General features: G+C 46.3%; 1 protein-coding gene across 2 annotated transcripts in view; it reads left to right on the top strand.

Moving 5' to 3' along the window:
- FAM91A1 (family with sequence similarity 91 member A1) overlaps positions 1-23,131 on the top strand; it is a 119,308-nt gene that overhangs the window by 30,556 nt on the left and 65,621 nt on the right. For both annotated transcript variants that reach the window (XM_068124743.2, XM_068124742.2), the window contains exons 7-11: positions 6,881-6,971; positions 10,211-10,273; positions 20,304-20,410; positions 21,192-21,230; positions 22,770-22,882. In XM_068124743.2, coding sequence (XP_067980844.2) covers positions 6,881-6,971; positions 10,211-10,273; positions 20,304-20,410; positions 21,192-21,230; positions 22,770-22,882 — 413 coding nt within the window. The remainder of the gene's footprint in view (positions 1-6,880; positions 6,972-10,210; positions 10,274-20,303; positions 20,411-21,191; positions 21,231-22,769; positions 22,883-23,131) is intronic.

The following is a 23,131-nucleotide window of genomic DNA, read 5'->3' as shown; positions in this document are numbered from 1 at the left end:
GTGGCGCGATCCGGCCAACGTTCGGGAATCGGGTTAGTCGGGGTAACTGTTAGGGCCGCGGGGCCTCCGCTCGGCAAAACCAACATCTTATCCGCGGTCTGTAACAATTGGTGTCGGGAGCGGGGTCGGACCCGAAGCGCGCTTAACGCGCTCAAAATTACGAGCTGCTGGAAATTGTTTTGTTTAAAAAATTAAAAAAACCCGAATTTTGAAAACGCGCCATGGTAGTCAAGGCGATCGGATGCAGGTGGGTGAGCTAGAAGAGGGGTTAGGAGTAACCCAGGATCAGAGGGGGGAGAACAATGAGGAGGTGGTTGAGGAGGTTTCAGGCGCGCAAGATGGCGCTCTCGCGCACGAGGTTGCGGGCGCGCAAAATGGCGCTTCGCACATGGTTGCGGCAGTCGAGCCCGCGTTGTCAGCGGTCTGGGATCCATTTTTTGCAAATTTGTGGAAATTTTTGACCCAATGGAATGAGGAAAACGAAATGTATGCCCAGGGGCTCATATCCACCAGGAAAATTAACGACATGGGTGTTCAAATGACGAAGGAACTAAAAGAAATGAATGCAGAGTCAAAAAGGAAGATGGGGACCAATTTGGCAGTGGGGGAGAACCTTGGCGGCAGGTTGAGCGAGCAGGTCCCAGGGGTGCACGAGGAGGTAACGCGGGTCGAGAAGCGCTGGTTGAGCGAGGCGGAGGAAAGCGCGGGTACAATGACGGGTGTAGAAATCGCGACACGGTGTATGGGACAGCCGGCGACCGCTGAGGTAGGGGAGGGAATTTTATTAAAGCCAGCGGTCGTTGAGGTGGATAAAGAAAAAGCAGTGCTGGGAATTAAAATTGAAGAGATGACGGAGGTAGCCCGGGAATTGCAGGGAGAAATGGAAAATGTGCAAAGTCCCTGCTCACATCACGATGCTGTGCTTAACCCGAATGGAAGTTTGCAGGTGCGCGTGGAGAAAAGGATCCCCCAGGTGAGTCGTGCTGTGTATTGTGCGGGGAGATTTTGTAAGAGGATGTTTGGCGACAAAAGAATTTTCGCGCGCTTGGGATCGAGGAAGCATCCGGGCGTTGGTGAAGGGTCCCGTGTGAGTGGAAATGGCGCGCGTGTGGAAAAAAAAGTGTGCGTCAAGGGGTGAGCGTGTTACGAAGCGCGAGTGTGAAACCGAGTGCGAGCGAGAATGCACGTCGGGGTGTACGGAGTGTGACACGGAGAGTGAGTTGGTGATGGCGCAGGTGCGAGAGGGCACATCGCAGCGCGAGTGTGAAACCGAGTGCGAGCGAGAATGCACGTCGGGGTGTACGGAGTGTGACACGGAGAGTGAGTTGGTGATGGCGCAGGTGCGAGAGGGCACATCGGAGCGCGAGTGTGAAACCAAGTGCGAGCGAGAATGCACGTCGGGGTGTACGGAGTGTGACACGGAGAGTGAGTTGGTGATGGCGCAGGTGCGAGAGGGCACATCGGAGCGCGAGTGTGAAACCGAGTGCGAGCGAGAATGCACGTCGGGGTGTACGGAGTGTGACACGGAGAGTGAGTTGGTGATGGCGCAGGTGCGAGAGGGCACATCGGAGCGCGAGTGTGAAACCGAGTGCGAGCGAGAATGCACGTCGGGGTGTACGGAGTGTGACACGGAGAGTGAGTTGGTGATGGCGCAGGTGCGAGAGGGCACATCGGAGCACGAGTGTGAAACCGAGTGCGAGCGAGAATGCACGTCGGGGTGTACGGAGTGTGACACGGAGAGTGAGTTGGTGATGGCGCAGGTGCGAGAGGGCACATCGGAGCGCGAGTGTGAAACCAAGTGCGAGCGAGAATGCACGTCGGGGTGTACGGAGTGTGACACGGAGAGTAAGGTGGTGGTGGAACGTGTGCGAGGAAGCACACCTGAGTTGGTTGTGGCGCGGGTGTGGGAGAGCCCATCTGAGCGCGTTAGTGGGTGGATGCAAGGGTGCACGCCCATGGTGAGTGGTACAGCGTACGTACCGAGGGAGAGTGCGCAAGATGGTGCGCGAGGTGTGTTAAGAGTGTGCGAACGGTGAGTGTGCGCGAGAGGTGTGGTGTGTAACAGGGAGTGCGTTGGTGGAATGTACGGACGGCGTTGGAGCACCGAGCTCGGTGAGGGTGAAAGGGGTAGCGTATGCGTGTGAGCATGCAGGTGAAGCATCGACGGTAACCGGGTTAGCGGTTAGAGCGACGGATAGCCGATGCGAGCACTCGGGGCGCGGTGTGCTTTGTTGGATGCCAGGCCCGGCGCGGATCGATACTGCGTCGCTTCTCTTCGAAGCGTCGTTGCCGATTCGGGCTTGGCCCCGCCCCGCACGGTCGAGTCCGGGCCTTGTCGGGCGAGGCGACCGGTCCGGTTCAAGGGCGAGTGGGAGGAAGCGGAACGGTGCCCCCTCGCCGGGACGGGGTTCCGAACGAGCGAGCCTCAGCCATCGGGCCCGGGACCGCAAGGTACCGAGCCGCGATGATGCGTGGAACCTCGGCCTGAGCATGCCTCCTCCCCAGAGTCGTGAATGCCGGACGGATCCAACTACAGGCGACCAAACCACCCGAATTCATTGCTCGGCTTTGCGAAGCCAAGTTTTAATGATGTGACGACGAACCGAGGCTCAGATAAAGCGGACTGTGATGATGATGATACTGATAGTGTTTTTGATCTGAAATTTAGAAAAGTGAATAGAATTGGCAGTAATTGGAAAATTTTTGATTGGTTGGAATTTGGTGAGCAAAATTGATAGTAGAAGATGCCCGATGTGGTGGGATGGCAACTCTGCCATCTCTCACAGCGGGGGCAAAGGAGCACTAGACTTATGGGGTTTATGGCAGTGAAAACTAGCCCGGGAGGGTTTGGATAATGTGTAGGGACCTAGAGATTGACAATAGGTAACGGTAAGGTTAGGTAGCTACATTGGACAGGTAGCTGGGGACATAGAGAGGGTAGTGTGGATGATAATGACGTGGTATGTGCTTAGTTTAAAGGGAAGACGGGGAGCACTAAGTTAGCAGGGCAACAGGTAGTTTAGATGATGCCGTGTGAGTGTTGGAAGTGTATTCAGAAGTGTATTGTGAAAAGTGTGTGAGGAACAGGTGTGATTGCACAGGTGTGCAACAACAGGTGTATGGAGAATGGTTGTGTGGAATACATGGAGTGTGGAATATATGGAGTATTGGAATGGATGGTCGTGGAGTGAGTATGGTGGAAACTATGGAGTGGAGTGGATGGTGCGAAGGTGTGAATGGGGGAAGGATGGACCCCCATCACGAATACCCGGGGAGGGTAGTGTAAGTGTTAGGTAGAGGGTATAGGTAAATTGTGGTTGGATATTGGCATCTGTGGTGCGGGTGAAAGAATGGTGTTTGGATGGGTGCATTAGTGTTGTGGAAATGGCTGGGCGTGTGGCCTGTTAGTGTGTGTAGTTGGTTTGGGCACTCCACCACTGTGAGGATGTCGGCCAGGTGAGGCCGCAGATGGGCTCTGGGAGCCGGTAGAGTTGTTGTGGATGGGGCCCGAGGATCCGGAGGACGGACCCGGGTAGCCCAGTGCCAGAGTGCACCGAGGGGTGACAGAGCCAGGAGGGGCCTTCCCCAGTTAGATAGGTTAGGGTGAGGAGCTAGGTAAGCTCGGGTGGTAACTGCAGTGGTGGAGGTGTGCAGGTGGGTAGACCTGCTGGGAGAGCTACACGCCCCAGTCCTGAAATTGTGCAAGGGCACAGGGAGTTGAATCGGGGGAGTGAGACCCCAAATTGAGAAGCACCACAGTTTGGTCAATGGGAATTGGTTTTTAGAACCCATAGTGTAAGTTGGCCAATGGATTGGCAGGGAAAGACCACGGGTAGTGTAAAGTGTGTTAATGTCATTTAGAAGATAGTTAGGATGGAAATCTCCTCGCACCATCTGCATCCACTCACCTGGGATGACGTACCTCCACACCATGCCAGGTTGTTTTATTATTTTTGATGCAAATGTTTTGGATTGTGAGACGCATCATGACGTGGGTATGACATTGTGCTTTGTTGTTCCATCTCTTCCTCCTTATGAGGATTGATGATGAATTGGGTGATGGCAAATTTTGGATAGAGGGATTGTGGGAACGAATTTGGTATAGGGGAAATATGGGGAAGACGTGACATTAGCGACGGATTTGTAAATGTGTAGATTTTTGTAAATATGGGGTAAGGGCAAGGGTAGAGTCGGTGACAGGGGGGGTGACGTACGGAAGGGACGAGCTTTTCTCACTTCGCTCTCCGTACGCATTTCGCCTTGCATTGCCTTGTTTGATGTGTACCCTTGTGACCTTACCCCTCGCTCATTTGTCTTTCCCCCCCTTTGTCTCCCACATGAGGACCTGTGCGCCACTGGGTGCCGAGGGGAGCGTGCGTGAGTCCGCCATTGTGCGCCCGAACCTCTCGCAACCACAGCTGTCTGCATCGATGCACCACATGATGGACCACATGTCTGTGGCCGAGCACCACTTATGGACCCCATGGGTTGGGGCATGGCCCCTCTGCTGGAACCGGCCATGAAGGCCCGAAATCTTGCTGGCGGACCTTGATCACAGGGCACCGATGCCCCACAGGTGAACCACACTAGTCGGCCCTGTGGGCCATAAATAAAATAAATAAAAATGGACACGTTGGGTGCATTTTAATAGTGCAAATAGGCCGCCAGCAAAGGAAGATGACAACACCAGGAAAATAATAATAGCCAGCAGAGGGAGCCGAAGAGCAAGAGACCACCTGCAGGGTTAGGGGTTGTTGTTTTTATTTTTTATTGATGAACAATGATGACTGTGCACCGATTGGTGCTTGAGGGTGTGTTGGTGCGTTTTGGGTGCTTTCATGGTGCATTGATGCAGATCAGACTGTCTCTCCCCCCCCCCCCCCCCCCCAAAAGAACAATCACAGGTCCTGGGTTAGTTTTGTAAATAAAGCAGAGCCATTGTAAATAATGCTCCCCACCGTCAGTGTATAGTTTGAAGACCATTCCGCAATTCGGTTAGCTGTTGGCGTGAGTCTGTTAGGTAGGGTGCAATGGAGCAGCGGGACATATTTATTTATGTTTTAAAACTGTCGCACTCAGGGTCAGGTTAAATGTAGAGGGAACTACACCTACGTGTCACACTAAGTTAAAGTTATAGGCCAGGGACGTGCCTAAGAGGAGGAGGGTGCAGTGTTGTGGATATGAGGATTGTATATTTTTTATTGTGTGTTTTATTAATATTGCTTGATTCTGGACCCTCCTGCCTCCAGTGTTGTGTAAAGGTCAAAGGGCGTCCCATAATTAGTCCATAAACAATCACGTCAGCCAATCATAGATACCCCTGTTCAATAGTTATATCTTTATTATGTGTATTAGGGTAAGGCCTTGTCTTCCATTAAGATGACACTCCATTGCACCAAGTGAAATAAGATAGATTCCCTTCATTCATCATTCCCATTCCCAAAACCTCCATTTCCCCTTTCGTCATTGCCAAGCCTCGATTGCCAATTACATCCCCTCCAAAACCACCATTGAACATGTGCTCGGGTCAGGGAAGAAGGCCGTGCCCGCCCGTCGTCATCAAGGGCGGAGCCAGAGGGTCGCGCGACCAACCAGGGCCGAGGTGAGCACACCGATGGGCGTGTCCTAAAGGCTGGCGGCTTGATCGCCGGAGGCGATATAAAGGCGCGCGCGCAAGAAGCAAGGTGTTGGTCGTCAGTGGTTGTCGGTGGTTGAGTCAAAGATCATCCAAGAGAGATCATCCAGCAGCGATTCTTGTCCAAAAGAGATCATCCAGGAGAGATCATCCAGGGAAGCACAAAGCCTGCTATTCGTCGCCTTGCTCGCCAAAGTTGGACCAAGCAAGAGAGTTGGGCAAGAAGCAAGCACGTTGTTCAGTTGTGTGGTTGGACCAGACGAGTCCGGGAAAAAGAGCACGCGACGTACACAGAGCAGCAGCAGCAGACACAACAGCAGCAGCGGCGGCCACAGCAGCAACAGCGGCGGCCACAGCAGCAACAACAGCAGCGTGGGGCCTTGACGGCAGTTTTTAGGAAACGGCACCGCCGATCGTGCTGCAGTACCTTTGGACCTTCCTCTCCCTCCAGCCATCCATCTCCCGCCAGTCCCATCCTTCTTGTGTACGTGAGTTTGTTTTGTTTGTTCTGTCCATGGGTATTTAATTAAGTTTGTATAAGGAATTTGCACTGTGTCTCTAATATCTTCTGTATATTATTTTCTTATCTTTACTTCTCCTTGGTTTTTTTGAGCCTGTAAATAGCAAATAAATTATATTCGTATTTCCAACTTTTTTGTCTTCTTCTTCTTCACATCCGTGTCGCCTTAGTCTTTTCCCTATTGAATATCTGTGGCGCGATCTGGCCAACGTTCAGGAATCGGGTTAGTCGGGGTAACTGTTAGGGCCGCGGGGCCTCCGCTCAGCAAAACCAACATCTTATCCGCGGTCTGTAACAATATTTTTATGCGTCCGTGAAAAACCGTGAATAAGCGGGACACAAGGCCACGAATGTAAAAGCAGGTTGCAATTTATCAACTGCAAATGGTGGGATCACGAATGTTGGGGCCGACTGTATAGTATGCCACTTCTACCAATTGCCTGCTGAACACATTCATACCTTGATGGTTTAATGACCCTGATTTGCTCTAATCTCAGGGAAATGTCTGTCATGCATTGAGTTGGAAATGGTTCATCATGAATTGGTGAATATAAATTGTACTACTTTACTGACGTCCACATTTATTAAATGTAACTATGGGTCCAGTTGTTGGATTTAATATTTTTAATATTTCTTATTAATTAGCATTTCATAACTTGCCATTTATCAGTTCACCAGAGTAACTAATCATATTCACCATTCACATTGCATATCCATTTCTATAGATTTGCTCGAATGCCGAAAAAGCAGCAATTGACAAGATCATCGACACAGGGCCGCAGCTCGCCGGCTGTCTGGACTACAATGTAGTGCATCGTAAGTACTTTTATCGTAAGTACGTTGATGCAATGCACCACCTGCTGTTAATTGGCATGTAAAATAAGGCATCAGGAAAAAGGGAAGATATTGTCCTGTCCATGGCCGATGAAGACCGGCCCCAGATGAATAGCCGAAACGAGCTTTAACTCCAAGGCGTATTTCGAACCTTGGCGGGATTGTCTTTGGCGCACGCGGTAAAGGCCCGAAGCCTTATTTAATCGGGAACACATGGGGTTAATTCGAACCCATAGAGGCATAGAACAAAGAAGCAAGACAAGAAATTGAAAGTCAACAAATAATGCTTTCATGAAAATAATGCAAGCAATTAAAATGAATGTGAGGTAAACACTATTTCCAAATTTGAGACGTATCCACTCAGATTCGTATACAAACAAGGGGAAAATAAAATTAAAAATAAATGATGTTTCGTTTCAAGCCAGCCGGCACTTGGCTTTGCGTCCCCAAATGGCTGGAAGGGCTTGCTGGGTGTTGAACCAGAGTCACCGCGCGGGAAGCACACAATATAGCATGGAACCACGCCCGTAGCCAGCCGCTGGCATGAGGCAAGCAAGCAGGACCGCTCTGTTTTGCTCGCGACCTCCTCCGTCTCAGAAGAGCACCACCGCCAACCAACACCCCTCCTCATGCTAAAACATGAAAGTTGTCCACATCAGCTCTGGAAAAGCTCTTCTTGCAAGCGCACACGTGCCAGACACCACCCCGAGCCTGAGACAGAAAGCGTCCGCTTGCCACGAAGCCAGGACCAGAAGAACGATCAAGATGGCGAGACGGCGTCTTTTTTCCTTCAGCTCTCGAATGTTCGACGCTGATGTCACACTCTATCAATCGCCTGAGCCCTGACCATCACCCCATCGCACCTCCACCACTAACAAAGTTTGGGGCGTGGTCTCTCCGTTAAGAGTCGTCAGGGGACGGAGTTTAGTCACTGTTCGGGAATGTTTGGATGACGTCGGGGTTTACCTGCCGATCGGCAAATGCTATTTCTGTTGGCCCTGGTGGCGTGGTTGTCTAATGGAGCCCATCGCCTGTCCGGCTGAGTTTTATAAGAGCATTAGGGAATAATCACAGGGAGGCAATACATATTGGAGAATTTAACCTTACAGACCCTACCTAGATAGCACTACTCCTCCGTGTGGAGACACCTAAACACTTAACCGGACATTCGACCCTACTTAGATGAGATGGCTTCTTCTTCATCGCGACACTTGGCGCATGCTAAAACCTGCACATTCTGAACTTTCCTAAGGTATTCCATACCTACCCCCACAAACGTATCAATATGATTGTGAAGCTGGTGCTCATGGCAAAAAATATATACTCCCAGTCAAAGCTCAAACGTTTAGGTACACGCAACATAATGTGTTTAATGTGAAAAATGAACATGAGATGTGAACAAAACTCTTACCAAAGTTATATCTGCTTATCTACTGATAATATATTGTGCTTCAGTGCATCTTTCTTGTGTGAAACGTAGGTTTAAAGCAATTTTTGGAAATAGGTTGAAAAGTGCAATACCAAATCCAAACTGAAACGTGAAGTTGATGTTATTAACGGTTCATCCCAGGAGCAAAAACTGTTTACAAATACAGGTACTGAAGAAAAGAAGGCATTGAAACAGTTGTTGCAATGCTGGAGCTGTTTAGCTGGGCTCTAATTTCCGGTGTTGTAAGACGTCTGATGCACAGACTGGTGACTCGGATTACTTGTCCTGCGATTCTGTTGTGATTCTTTGTCGATTAGAACGTTTTTTTATCCGCATTTTTACCAGTTATGTCGTTTAATGGCACAAGGAACTGTATTTAATGACACTTGTAATTTTTTTGCAATTTGTCTCAAGAATTGCCCGTCTTTTTTCTGGCATTAGCTGAGCTTTGGCACCCATGTTCATGCAATCTGAAACACAAAACACTCATTAGATTGTATGGCTGGCCTTTCTGTAAACATTTTTTGCAACGACTAGCAATAATAGACATTGCACATGATGAAGAAACTAAGCACAAACATTTATTCCACACAGAGCAGAGAATTTGTAAACAGTTTTTGCTCCTGAGATGAAACGTTAATAACATTAATTTCGCGTTTCAGTTTGGATTTAGTATTGCACCTTTTGACCTATTTCCCAAAATTGCTTTAAACCTACGTTTCACACAAGAAAGATGCATTGAAGCATGATATATTATCAGTAGATAAGCAGATATATCTTTGGTAAGAGTTTTGTTCACATCTCATGTTCATTTTGCATATTAAACAGTAAAATATAAAAAAAATGTTGGGTGTACCTGAACTATTGACTGGTAGTGTATACCATTCAGTTTACTGAAATGGAGGGTTTGTTGAGAATGGTAAAAAAAATTATGAAATCAGAAATTTCATCAGCTACACCTCATCCCTGCCAAAAGCGACACGATTGAGTATGGAGAGCCAGAGGAGGAGAGATTACACAGAAAAGATGGCATGAGCAGATACGTAGCTAGCTTTGCTGGCAGGATAGCATCAAGGCCTGTAGATTCGCCTTTGAGCTGTCTAGCCTGGGTTTGAATCTCGTCCCGTGTATAAGCTGTCACACTGGAGTTTCAGAAGCTGCACGATACATGAATGTGTGCACCATCTCCCGGAAGGTGCTTATTCCGGAGGACCCCTCAGCCAGCATTGGTTGTTGATGGCCGGTAAATATCCCATGGTGTCTTTTGCAAAGAGTGGGTGAGTTACCTTCGTCACCTTGAACAAATTCCTGCCACCTTCTGTTGAAATAAGGCCTGGCCAGCCTGTTCGTGTAAGACTGGGGCTAAAGCCTTTCCCTGGTCGACCCCAAAATAAGGTGGGAATCATTTGGGCATCCAAAGGGAGGATACAAAGAGACGGCCAGCTTCTCCACATTAGGGCTGAAAGCACTCTCAAATCTGCAAAGCCACAGAGATTGGCGAAGAAGCAGACATAGGGTTGGGAGAGAGGGGGGAGGAAACGAGATTGAGAGGGAGGGGGAAGAGGGAGTCTGATTATTAAAAAAAAAAATTGAAAATCGACAGTTTTTTTTTACATTTTGTGAATTCTGTATCATTCTTCCATTTTGAAATAAAAATACCTTGGTTCTTATTTTTCAATTGTTTCATTAACCCAAGATTTGATGCCCCTCAGCATGCTTGACATATTTTCTCTCGATTCCTACCATATCCTGTGCAAGCACCTCTGACCCATGCTCCACAATTTTCTTCCAGGTTTGTACAGCAGAGGGTTTTTCTTCCTCGACGTTCCTATTTCTGATGACGACTGCATTGTGGGTATGTCAGACATCATTGCTTGTACATACTGGATACCATAACTACCATAACTGTATTGACCTGTGGTTCATAATTTATTGCTTTTATGAGAATGCGTGTGTGTGTGTGTGTGTGTGTGTGTGTGTGTGTGTGTGTGTGTGTGTGTGTGTGTGTGTGTGTGTGTGTGTGTGTGTGTGTGTGTGTGTGTGTGTGTGTGTGCGTGCGTGCGTGGGTGCGTGCGTGCGCGCAACTTACCATAATGAAATGGGATACAACAATGTGGTTTGCTGCATGTGAAAGAACATTTTTCGACGTTTTATTTTCAAGACCCTCATCCGAATGCGACTGAACTTATGGGGATTGTGGTCGAACCTATCACAAACATGTTCAACATCCTCACCATTTGTGCTTGACCATCCTGTCCCCCTCCTCTGCATGAGGCTACCGGTCTCCTATATTTATAGATTGGAAACTGGATTAATAATAGGAAGCAAAGAGTGTCTCTGAGTACACCTCATCAGCTACAGTATGTCTAGCTGGGAGGATGTAAGTAGTGGAGTAACCCAGGGATCAGTTTTGGGATCATTATTATTCAGACCAATGGTTTGGACCATGTGGTTAAGAGTCGGCTTTCCAAATTTGCAGATGGCATTTTTGCTCTATAATCTGAAATTGCAACTCTTATTTGTCTGTTACTGGGGTGTATATTTGGCTTCCCCGCTCACGATAATATTCGGCTCGTTAATTAAAACGCTGGATACAATTGTCACGATTTCTTCGTATGGACATGAGATGTTTGTGAGCCAGACAGGTTTATTTTGACTAGTTGTTGAAATGGATGGTGACTTCCTTCCAGTTGCCAACTTGTTAATTGCAGCCCTGGGCCCCTGTAGCATTCCTTTGTAAGCCCCTCGATCGAAAATGCAGCATGGAAGCTGGATCTAGATTCTAGACTCTGCTGCTCTGATTGGTCCGATGCGAGGAGGACAGTCCCCCAGGTGATAAACACTTGAACGATTCATTAACGAGTCGAGAAAGCAAGTATATGTGCAAGGTGAGGTATGTCACTCCCAAAGTCGAACCTTGCTCGTTTGCTTTTGAGACTGCAGTTGAGCAAAGTGCACACTGCCACATGGTTTGCCAGGTGGAGTCTGTTTGTTTTGTTGTCACTCCCTTACTACTACTCATATATCCACCCTTTCAACTCAGATCTTCCTACCTCGAGTTCAAAGTCGAACCCGCACCTTTGCGAGAGTAATTTATATTTAATTTTGCTTTGCAGTAATGGGTAACATCCCAGTTGCTATTGGAAAGGCACCAGATTACATATACAATTTTGTACTTTGGAACAACAATCAAGTCGGCATTAAATTCAACTTCTGTATTTGGAGACGTACATGGATGGATATTTTGATATAGGATAATATGGAGGGTGTTTTTTATGCAGGTGTGTGTACAATGCAGCTTAAATGGAGATGAATGCCAAAGGCAGTTGTGTTCGGCACAGCCGTTATCCCGAGGAAAGTGAGACTATTGCTGTATCCCATTCAATAAGTGTTGGTGGTTACAGCTCGGTTACCATCTGTCTTGCACAAAGAGTGTCTATTTGTATCCGTTCATTGAAATCTCCTCTTGTTTGCAAAAACCTTTAGCCCAGGTGGCCTTGCCATGTCATACCTAGGAGTTTAATTAACTAACACAGTCTGCCTGATTAACATTAATTAACTCGGTCTGCCTCCCACTTAATCATGGTTGAAAGTTTTATGTATTTATTTATGATTTATAGCTGTAGATGTTTTTTTTAAAATCTCCTTTCCCCCTCTAATACCCGCCTCCCCCCCCTCTTCCACAACACGAGTGACATTCATACATCCTGTTTGCAAAAGCTGAATAAACATGCGCTTGTAACAAAGTCAGATCCATTAGCAGTTTTTCTGAAATATTAAAAACATTTTTACGGCGTAGCCTGCAGGGCAAAGCTGTCTAGAACAGTTTGTTTGTCTATGTATGTATGTATGTATACATGTATGTCCCTCACAAACGCACACCAATCAGAGCTGAGGATCTCGTCACATGGCAGGGGTGATGTGATGTCATTATGGCGTACGACGGCTGACTCCACACACTGGCATTTTGATTTATATTCCGTTCAGGCTTAACATATCATCGAACCTGTGATATATCACAATCACCATGCTCTACCTCAACGTTTTTCATTCAGTGTGAAACACAAACAAATGGATTGTTAAAATGACCATCGAATAGCGAAAGCATCAACGTTACGGGTCTGCCAATGACACAGTACATATAGGCCTTAGGCTTCATGCCTTCATGCCTTAGCTTCAGGCCGCTTCAAACAAATTAGCCCAGGTTTTTTAATACAGTAGAGTCGTTTTCATAATAATAATAATAACGTTGATACAACAAACAACAACAGGCATGTTGAGGCCATTTTCCCTGCGAGAGCAGGGGTTAGCCTTGCGGACCCCATGGCAATCTTCTCCATTTTGCCCTATTTTCTACATCTCCCCTTGTTAACCCCCTTGCCCGCATTTCTTCTTCCACCACCTTTAGCCAAGTCTTTCTCGGTCTTCCCCGTCCTCTACTTCCTTCTACATTCATTTCCATCACTCTTCTCAACCATTCACTTTCATCCTTCCTCAACACATGACCAAACCATCTCAACCTGTTTCTCTTCACAGCATCCATCACAGGCTCTATTCCCATCATCTTTCGCAATTCATAATTTGTCTTCCTCTCTCTCAACGATACTCCGCACATCCACCGAACAATTCGCATTTCCACCCTTTCCAGCCTTTGGTGCTGCTCTACGTTCATTACCCATGTGTCGCTCCCATAAATCATAACACTTCTCACACATGCAGCATGCACCTTTCCCTTCAGCTTCAACGACACTCCCCTCCTCGTCAGCACGCCACTCAGTTCCCGAAATGCACATCTTCTTCCATGCACATCTCACTCTAGCAACCGTTGCCGAGTCTGATCCACCTCCATTCAGCATGTCTCGTAGGTAGCAAAATGTTTTCACACCTTCCACCTTCACGTCGTCTCCAAGATCCAACTCAACATTTCCTCCATTTGCAGCTCACTCTGTGCACACATGACAATTGAATGTAGCTGCCACACTGGTTAATGACCCTCTCAGACAACTACATTTTTGATGAACCCACTCAGCACACATTGGACATTTAATGGAGTTCACTCCGACACCCTTCCAGCACACAGCACAAGGCCACTTCCCAGTTCTTTCCACCTCACCACATGCTTTACCACAACCACAACCACAACGATTTGTCCCACTTCATCCTTCAAGCATCTCACCCCAATGACATCGCACCTCTCTTTTGCTATCTGCTTTGCAATCCTGAATACCGCTCTCTGACCCTCTTCCGAATCCAAGCGTTCTCCGAAAATTTTCCGATATGCCTCCTGCACCTTTGCTACCTCTTTCTTTGCAGCCTTCTTGGCTGCCTTATAACTTTCATGCTCTGCCTCTTCTGCCCCCATACCCTTCGCCTTCTGCCACTCCTTGAACGTCTTCCTCTTCTCGTCAATCCTCTTTCCAACTTCATCATCCCACCACCATGTTTCCGAGTGCCTTGGTGGTCCTTTTGTCCATCCACATACCTCACCAACGGCTCCCAACAGACTATCTTTCATTGACATCCAACCACTTTCAAGCTCAACCACATCATCCTCTACCATACCCAGCCTCTCTTTTAATGCCTCCCTCACTGTCACCTCTTTCAACCTCCACACCTTCATTATTGGTTGGTACTTCACCCTCCGAGCTCTCCTCACACCTTTCACCCTTATGTCGCAGACAATCTAGTGGTGCTGTTACACGACCTCCTCCCCCGGGATCACCTTTGTGTCCCGGAGGTTCCCCCTATCTCGCCTACGCACCATCAGGTAGTCAACAGTTGTCGTCGACCCACATGACGTGTATGTAGCAAGTTTATTATCTGCTTTCTGGAACTGAGTATTACAAATCAACAAACCAGCTCCATCAGCAAACTCCAAAATCCTTTCACCTCTCCATTCCTCACACCATATCCGTAACCCCCATGAACTCCCTCAAAACCGTCTATACTCCTTCCCACATGTCCATTTAGGTCTCCTCCTACCACAACAACTTCCTCGTCTTTCACGTTTTCCATCAGCTTCTCTATTGCACACGAGAACTTGTCCTTCTCTTCATCGCTCCGACCGACCTGCGGAGCATATCCTGAGATGACGTTCACTAAGAGCTTTCCAATCATCATTTTCACCATCATCAACCTTTCACTCACTCTAGTCACACTCACCACACTGTCCACAAACTCCTCAGAAAACAGGACACCAACACCATGCACGCCTTCTGGGCACCCTTGCCACACCAACTTGTATTTCTGTCCCTGCCTACCGTTCACCATTCTCACACCACTTCCCTTCCATCTCGTCTCCTGCACACAACTTATGTCCACTCTTCTTCTGACCAATACTTCCACCACTTCTCCTGATCTCCCTGTCATTGTCCCTACATTCCATGTCCCAAACCTCAGAAACCGAGCTCCACGTGGGGCATCAGACGTTTCGTCATCATAAATGGAGTGATGTCCACCGTTGCTTCGATCGGGTTCCCCACCTTGATTTTTGACGAGAGGGGGTGAGGACCCCACGGGGTACTTCGGGCTGTACTCTGCCCATATGTAATTAGTCCCCTACCGGTGTACACCGGAGGGGACTATAGGTTTGCACTCCGTCCCTCCGTCTATCAGTCCATCAGTCTGTCAGTCTGTCACGCAAAGAACAGCTTTCCGGACTTTTTTTTCTAAACGCTTAATGCTAATGATTTCAAACTTGGCACATGGTTTCCTCATGACAAGGTACAGATCAAGTTCGAACTTCACGACGTTTCGATCATTTTTGACAAAGTTATGGCACTTTGAACTTTGGGAATTCTGATAATTCTGATGATCCTTAACTCAGTGCCATTTTAAGTTTTAATTTCCTTTAAAAAAGATTTTCTCTGCAATAAATAGGACCGATTGAGATCAAATTTTCACTGTAGGGGGGGGGGGACTCGGTCTGTAGAATATTTTAATGGTAATTATGATGTCACAGGTCACGTGGTTCGGCCGCCATATTGTTGTTCGTGGAAACATGAAAACCCCTTTTTCTCTGCAACGGCTGAACAGATCGAGGCCAAACTTTGCAGACAGAATCGCATGCCCATGACGAACACAAAAGTCAGCGAGCATGACGTCATGCGTCACATGGTTTCAGAGTTATGACATTTTAAAGCATGAACCTTTAAAACCGAGCTCCTCCCTCATTTTTGATCCAATCGAGGGGAAACTTTACAGATCTGTTCAGCATGTCAATCTACTAAAATGTCCTTTTGGAATTTGCGATAGGGCACGTGGTTTGGCAGATATCGTTAATTAGACGAAAATATTTAAAAAAATGGATATCTCTTGAATCGCGAGTACCTCAGACCGTGAGTTGGTAATTAGATAATTCACACAGTGCAATACATGCAGGCTGCTCCACGGAGCGACCTTGCGGGCTTATCAACGAGGCGAGGCGTGACACACATGTGTCTCAGCATACCTCAGATCAAGTTTGAAAACCAGCATCAACTGTGCATAAATTAGCATATTCGATCATTTTGGACAAAGTTATGGCACTTTGAACTTTGGTAGGGGACATGTATTGCAGTGCAATACTCAGAATGCTTGTTGTAATAGTCATGGTTCCCTTTTTGAGGCAATGTTTTATGGCCGGATGCCCTTCCTGACGCCAACCCTTTTAGTCGCCTCTTACGACACGCAGGGATACGGTGTACCTATTCCAAACCGGGGTACACACCTTGTAATAATAATAACGTTAATAATAAATATAATTGTAACACTGCAATCCCTTTGTCATGACTGCAAAATTACTGGATTGAAGTGGTGTATGTTTGGTTCATTGTTGACTCGAAACATGTGGAATAAACCAGTGTCTCGATGTAATCTCTTCACATCCATGGTGACAGACAGCTTAGAGACTTATGGTACTTCAAACTCATTTAATACTTACATTATTTGCTAACTGGTATCGTCACCCAGGTCATACTATCCTCTTCAAGTAAAGTATCAAACCAGCCCGGCCCACGCCACTGTTAGACTTGCGGTCTTGGTTTATTAGGCCTAAGAATAATGATCGGCATGTACATATAATATACAACATGCAGGACGATGACATTAGGAGACATCAAAATAGTTTAAATGAACTACAACTAAATTAGACGAAGGAGCGGTCAACTCGGTTAGTATATGTGATTTGGACTTGGGATCCCAGCCTCTTGAGCGACGTGCTCAGATGGGAGCAGAGGCTATTGTATGATTAAGTTGATATGCCTCTGTTGACGAAGTCGCCGGAGGCATTATGTTTTCCGGTTGTTCCTCTGGCTGTCCGTCCGTCCGCCCATCCGTCCGTCCGTCCGTCTGTGATAGGTTTTCGTTACTGCGATAACTTAAGAACGGCTGAAGGGATCTGAGTCAAACTTGGTACAGGTATGAATAATTATGGAAAGGTTAATTGATTAGAATTTGGAGTCAAGAGTTCAAAGATCAAAGTCTGTAATAGGTCTATAACTTGAGAACGGTTGAAGTGATCTAATTCAAGCTTGGTACAGATATCTTCTACTATGTAAGAGAGCCGTTTGTCTGTCTGTCTGTCTGTCTGTCTGTGTGTTGCCATTTTTCTCAGAGATGGTTAAACGGATCTTCGTCTAACTTTCAGAGGTTCATCAGTGAGTGCCTGGGAGTGTTTTAAGCAAAAATGTGTTTTTTGTTTATTTTTGAAAAAAAAAAAGTTCGTTTTTTTGGATTAAAAAAAAATCGCTCTATAGTGCCTAAGCCTTTTTGATTAATGACAGTTGTATACAAGTACACATTCGCATAAATAAATACCAAACGATTACCAGACATTTGGAAACAAATAATCAAACGATTCCGGAAGCGGTCGAAGTTGGTAGTAAGTCTTCTTCTTCTTCCTAAATGTCATCATACTTAACTCAGAAACGTGATCAACGGTACATTCAGCAGCATATATTCAACGACCCCCCCCAACCCCACCCCCCCCCCCCCTTTCGCCGGCAACGCCGGGTACTCCTGCTAGTGTATAATGATGTAAAGATAACTGATTCGATTTTGGGGTCTTTCACGAGCCTCGATTCAGTATTTAAAAAAAATTAAAAAAAATGTCAGAGGTCATGTCAGGTAAAAATGTGATAACTTGAGAACAGCTGAATGGATTTAAAGCAAACTTGGTACAAGTATTATAATGATGTAATAATGTGGGCGGAGGCATATCGGGTGACGTTGCAGAGTGTCGTTCTCGTTTTTTTTTTTAATCAAATGCTTGTTTTATGGTTATGTTTTCACCACTGTCTGTCTGTTTGTCCGTTTGTCTGTGAGCAGGATATCTCAAAACGTTGTGGACGGACTCCGACGAAATTTGGTGGACTAGTTTGTGGTTGCCAAGGCCGAATTGATTCGATTTTGGTGAATATCCAGATCCATAAATTTTAAAGTGATTCTTCACCATTGACCTAGCCCGTTGGACAAAGGATATGATAGTGATAGGACCAAAACTGATTATACAGTACTAGCAGAAGTACCCGGCATTGCCGGGCGGGGGAGGGGAACAGGGGGGAGGGGAGGGGAGGGGAACAGGGGGGAGGGGAGGGGAGGGGAACGGGGGGGGAGGGGAGAAGAGTGGGGGGATGGGGAGGGTGGGGGAGAGGGAAGGGGGGAGAGGGGAGAGGGGGGAGTAGGGAATGGGGGGAGGGGGGGAGTGGAGGGGGGAGGGGGGAGGGGAGAAGGGTGGGGGAGGGGTGAGGGGGAGGGGGTAGGGTTGAGGGGGAGGGGGAGGGGGAAAGGGAGGGGGAAAATGGAGGGGGAGGGGGAGGGGCGAAGGGGACGGGTAGGGTGGAGGGGGAAGGGAAGGGGGGATGGAGGGGGGAGGGGGAAGGGGGGACAGAGGGGGGAGGGGGAAGGGGGGACAGAGGGGGGAGGGGGAAGGGGGAGGGAAGGGGATGGCCAGTCAACAATGACGTTGCAGTTCTCATAGTCAGAGAGCAGCACAACAATCGGACATAGTCCTGCATATTCGCAACAGCACGAAGCGGATTTTGGAGACTCACCGATCCTGTGACGTCCTCCAGTACCGGCGTTGCCGGGCGGGGGAAGGGAGACCCATACATTCCCAACCCGTACATTTGCCCTCTCGACTCAAGCTCACTCGGACAAAAGCCTCGCACAAATTACACCGTGAAGGCCCAATGGTCATGTCTATGCCACAAATCACGGGCGCACTGAATTGAAAATATATAGAACACTCATACTCAGTGAAAAGTGAAGCCGCCGTGTCGCCATCTTGGTCAGCACGACTCGACCAACTCGCTTCGCGGATCTCGTTTTGTGCGGCAATAAACTGCTCCAATCGGTTACGGAAGGGTTGTGGAAAGACGTTTCACAGCTGTTTCAAAGACATTTAATTCATATCGCACAAAATCGATACAAAGCACGATCGCATAAAAGGTGAAAAAACGTGTGACGTGTGACGGGATGGAACATCACGTGATCGCTCTGAGCGAATCAGTCTGGCGGCGGGAATGGAACATCACGTGATCGCTCTGAGCGAATCAGCGAGCTGCTCTGGAACCGGCTGAGATTAGCGGGTACTTCGCTGAAATGCGCTGAGGTAAATATGAATAAAAAATATGGATCGTCAAATATTTTGAGTTCGGCCATGTTCGTCCCAGGCTCAATGGCCATGTCTATGTCAAATATCAAGCACGTAAGCCTCTCCGTTTAGGAGTCTATCGGTAACATTACACACACACACACACACACACACACACACACACACACACACACACACACACACACACACACACACACACACACACACACACAAAGTGTGTTTTATATATATAGATAGCATATCTCAAAAAATGATGGATGGATTTGGGTGAAACAAGGTGGATGAGTTGGCTTGGTGACAAGAACAAGCCATTTTGATTTTTGTTCATATCTGGATGCAGATCCGGCCTATCAGTGGAATACAAAATGTTAAATTTGTTCAGCCTGGTGGAGGTATGCTCTCTACCAAGTGCAGTTCTAGTCTTTTTCGCTCACTTGGAAAATAAATTGTTCAGGGGAGGTATTGGCATCGCTCGGTGGTCTTTCAGTTAGTGGGCCACGCTGTATGTAAACGCTCCAAAACTATCGACACTTTCGATGGAACATGACCGCAACCTTCATCTCCCGTGATGTACCAAAGATTGTTCACAGCATTAAAAAAAATCACGGTATAAAGGGGTCTACCGGGGGTCAAAGTGGGTCTAGGTTTGACCCCCTCCTCCCAAAATAGGTACTTACTTCTCTGTAACTACACACAATTTTGATGAAACTTGACCACAAATCAACACCTGTGATTAACTAAAGTTAGTTCATGGTATGAAAATAAATCAGGGTCTAGGGGTCTCATGGGGTATTGATCTCCCAAAAATAGGTATTTGTTTTCTTCTCTAAAACTACACTGACAATTTCGATGAAACTTTACTACAACCTTCATCACCCATGATGTACCCAAGATTGTTTACAGCATTAAAAAAACAGGGTTTACCCCCCAAAATATGTATTTTCTTTCTTTGGTATTTTGTGGGTCATCCATGCCTACCAGTGGTTCCCTGGTTCTACCAGGTGAGCCCAGGGGCATTGCCCTTATTTTTTCCTGTAATTATTGCATCCCTAACTCTTTTACCCTCTTTTTACCACTGTATACTGAATATTTTAACTTGCTGTAAAATGATGGTTAGAAACTTCGACCTTCGATTTGCTTTGTTTGAATTTATGTTGTGTTAATTAATTAACTCTCATTCCTGAGTCTGGCAATGAGCAACTGCGTAAGATCATAGTCTGTACTTGAACAAAACCCAATAAGGGCCTTCCCCACGACTGTCAACCACACCTACTTTCCCCAATCCTCGTAGTTCCACCTCTCGAGGGCTTTGTCATGAACCGCCTGCAGGGGGATTACTTTGAAACTCTTCTGTACAAGATCTTCGTTTCCATCGATGAGCACACCAACGTGATGGAAGTGGGTGCTCCCCATTTTTTATTATATTTTTCATATAATAAAAGTAAAGGTGTCCACAAAGGTCCTCCTGATTTTTGCCTGAATTAACTTGGTGCTGATACTCTTATTGAGTAGAGCATGTTCTTCATTGGCTTTACAACGACGCAGGAATGTTTCTCATTAAATGGCAGGCAATGGAATTTGGTAAAATACACTGCATATTGCAGAATGGCTCACACCACAGGACTATTTTCTTTCATGGAAAAACATTCATGATGATTTCAGTCATGTGAGTCCTTTATTTTTCTCATGCATTTTTTAAATCTCATCTGGCTATTAACGAAGGGGTGGCATGATGATCAGAGCTGGTAGTTTGCCTTTGAGTCGTCAGTACTGGGTTCAACCACCAGCGAGGTCGGACACAACTTAAAAACTGTCCTTTTGGTACAGTGTCAGCAGGGGGCGCTGCGTCTAGGATCATGCCTTTCAGGTATCAGAATCGCAAGCTGGCGGTATCGTCTGCATTTGTGCTGTGGATCTTAAAATGTCACGGCATTTTTCACAAATGAAGGCCGTTGCGCACTGATACCCTGACCAAATTCCCTGCATGCATGTTAGACCTTTTAAAAATTAATTTATTTATTTTTCTGGCACTGTGCTGAAAATGTACCTCTTCCCATGCACCACTAGAATACAGAGTGGAGTTTCTCACTGATATCGCAAACCTGGCTAAAGCTTTTAAAGAGTTCCATACAAAATGAGCAAACCCTCTCTTTGCTGTGTGCCTTTTCCGTGTTCTCAGCTTGCAAATGTTTTGGAAATTGAGCTTTCTCTTGTGAAGGTGAGCAAACGTCGATTTTTCAACTTTGAGCTTGGTAGTCTGAAGGATTTGCCTACCTATAGAATGGCAGCCTTATTTACGATATAACAAATTAATATAAACAGTGTACATCTGCATTACTGTATATCACTTTCAGAAGTCATCACAATTTATTTTTTCATGATTGAATGTGTAACACATGTATGTTTACAAAGTTTGCTGTGAGATTAACTTGTTAAGAATGTGCCATACTTCATTTACTAACCTTTTTTGCTTGCTTGCCTTGAAATTGTTTGATATGAACTTAAATAGCAGAGATTGTTTTCATTTACTACCTCTGCCACTGAAGGTGGACATACGTTATGTTTTCACCCCTGTCTGTCTGTCTGTCTGTCTGTTTGTCTGTGAGCAGAATATCTCAAAAAGTTGTGGACGGATTTGGACGAAACTTGGTTGACAGGTTGGGTGTGTGACAAGGACGAATTGAGTAGATTTTGGTGAATATCTGGATCCGGATACTAAATTATTTTAAAGTGATTCTTTACCATTGATAGATGGGGACAAAACCGATATATAGCACAATATCTCAAAACGTTTTGGACGGATTTAGACGAATCATGTTGGACAGGTTGGGTGTGTGACAAAGACTAAATGATTAGATTTTGGTTCAGGTCTGGATCCAAATCCGGCCCATCGGTGGGATGCAGAACATGAACTGTTCAGCTGGCGTTGATATGCACTCTACTGAGTGCCATTCTAGTTATCCTCTCCAGAAGAGATGGTATTGCATTTGGGTCCATTTGCTTGTCTGTCTGTGTGACTGGCTGTTTGTCCGCACTGAGCATGAGTATGCTTTTCTCTGCAACCGTTGTTCTGATTGCCATTAATTTTTCACAATACGAGCACCTCCTCCTGTAAAATTGTTTACTGATAATGATGACGTCATCGGTCATGTGATATGGGTGCTGTCTTGGTAAAACCGAAAAACTTTGCACCCCTATCTCCAAACTGCTCCATGGAAAAAAAATGAAACATGGATCATTGTCAAGTCCTCCCCACGGGGAACAACATATATTCATGATGATGTCATCAGTGCCTTCATTATGATGTCATAATTGTCATAATTAGAGAATGGGAGAATTAAATCGATGACCTCATTGGTCACATGGTTCAGTAGCCATATTGGGTTGAACATAAATCTACGTCATCAATAAACCACGCAAACACAGCAGCTAATAATAAACACCACACAAAATACACCATGCAAACACGTCCTAGTGAGGGCCTGCAATATATGATTTCCCTTTCTTGTTTATTCCTTTATTGCTTGGTTTGTCATTGATGACTCGGCCATTGCAATTAGAGCTGTTTTAGATGTGGCATTGTGAGAACGGTAGATTTGTAAAGTTTGTAAATGTTTAAAAGTTTAAATATGTTTGTGTGCATTTTGTTTATTTTATTTTTGCATTCGCGTAGAATAATTCTGGTATGTTAATATTGATGTGCAGAGGTGGAGTTGTTAATGCATTTGGTAACCGCACTGACATTGATTGCACCTAGAACGCTGTGTCTCTCTATTGCCGTCTGGGAATTGCTCACAAGAAAGGAAACCAAATGAATATGGAGAGTCTGCACTTGAGTTGGATGGATGCTCCACTGGTCAACAGGCTCAAGTAAGGGGTCTAACTGAGGGGGTGGCTCTAATAGTCTGAACCAAAACTGGTGCGATTACTATCGGCATGCACCCATCACACCCTCTTTTACATGCTGTAGGTGTGTATACACTCCAACGTTAGGATTGGTGTACATTCCAAACAAGAATATGTATGGCTAAAACTGGAGAGTACGGTTTCATGATTACGATGGTGATATTTGAGCTGGCAGCATAGCCTAAAGGTACGGACTCTTGCCTCTGAAATGTC

The sequence above is a fragment of the Myxine glutinosa genome, chromosome 8 (assembly GCF_964187855.1).
Source record: "Myxine glutinosa chromosome 8, kmMyxGlut1.1, whole genome shotgun sequence".
In the NCBI taxonomy this organism is placed as follows: Eukaryota; Metazoa; Chordata; class Myxini; order Myxiniformes; family Myxinidae; genus Myxine; species Myxine glutinosa.
The sequence above is the reverse complement of the archived record's forward strand: the minus strand, read 5'-3'. Positions and strand labels throughout refer to the sequence as shown.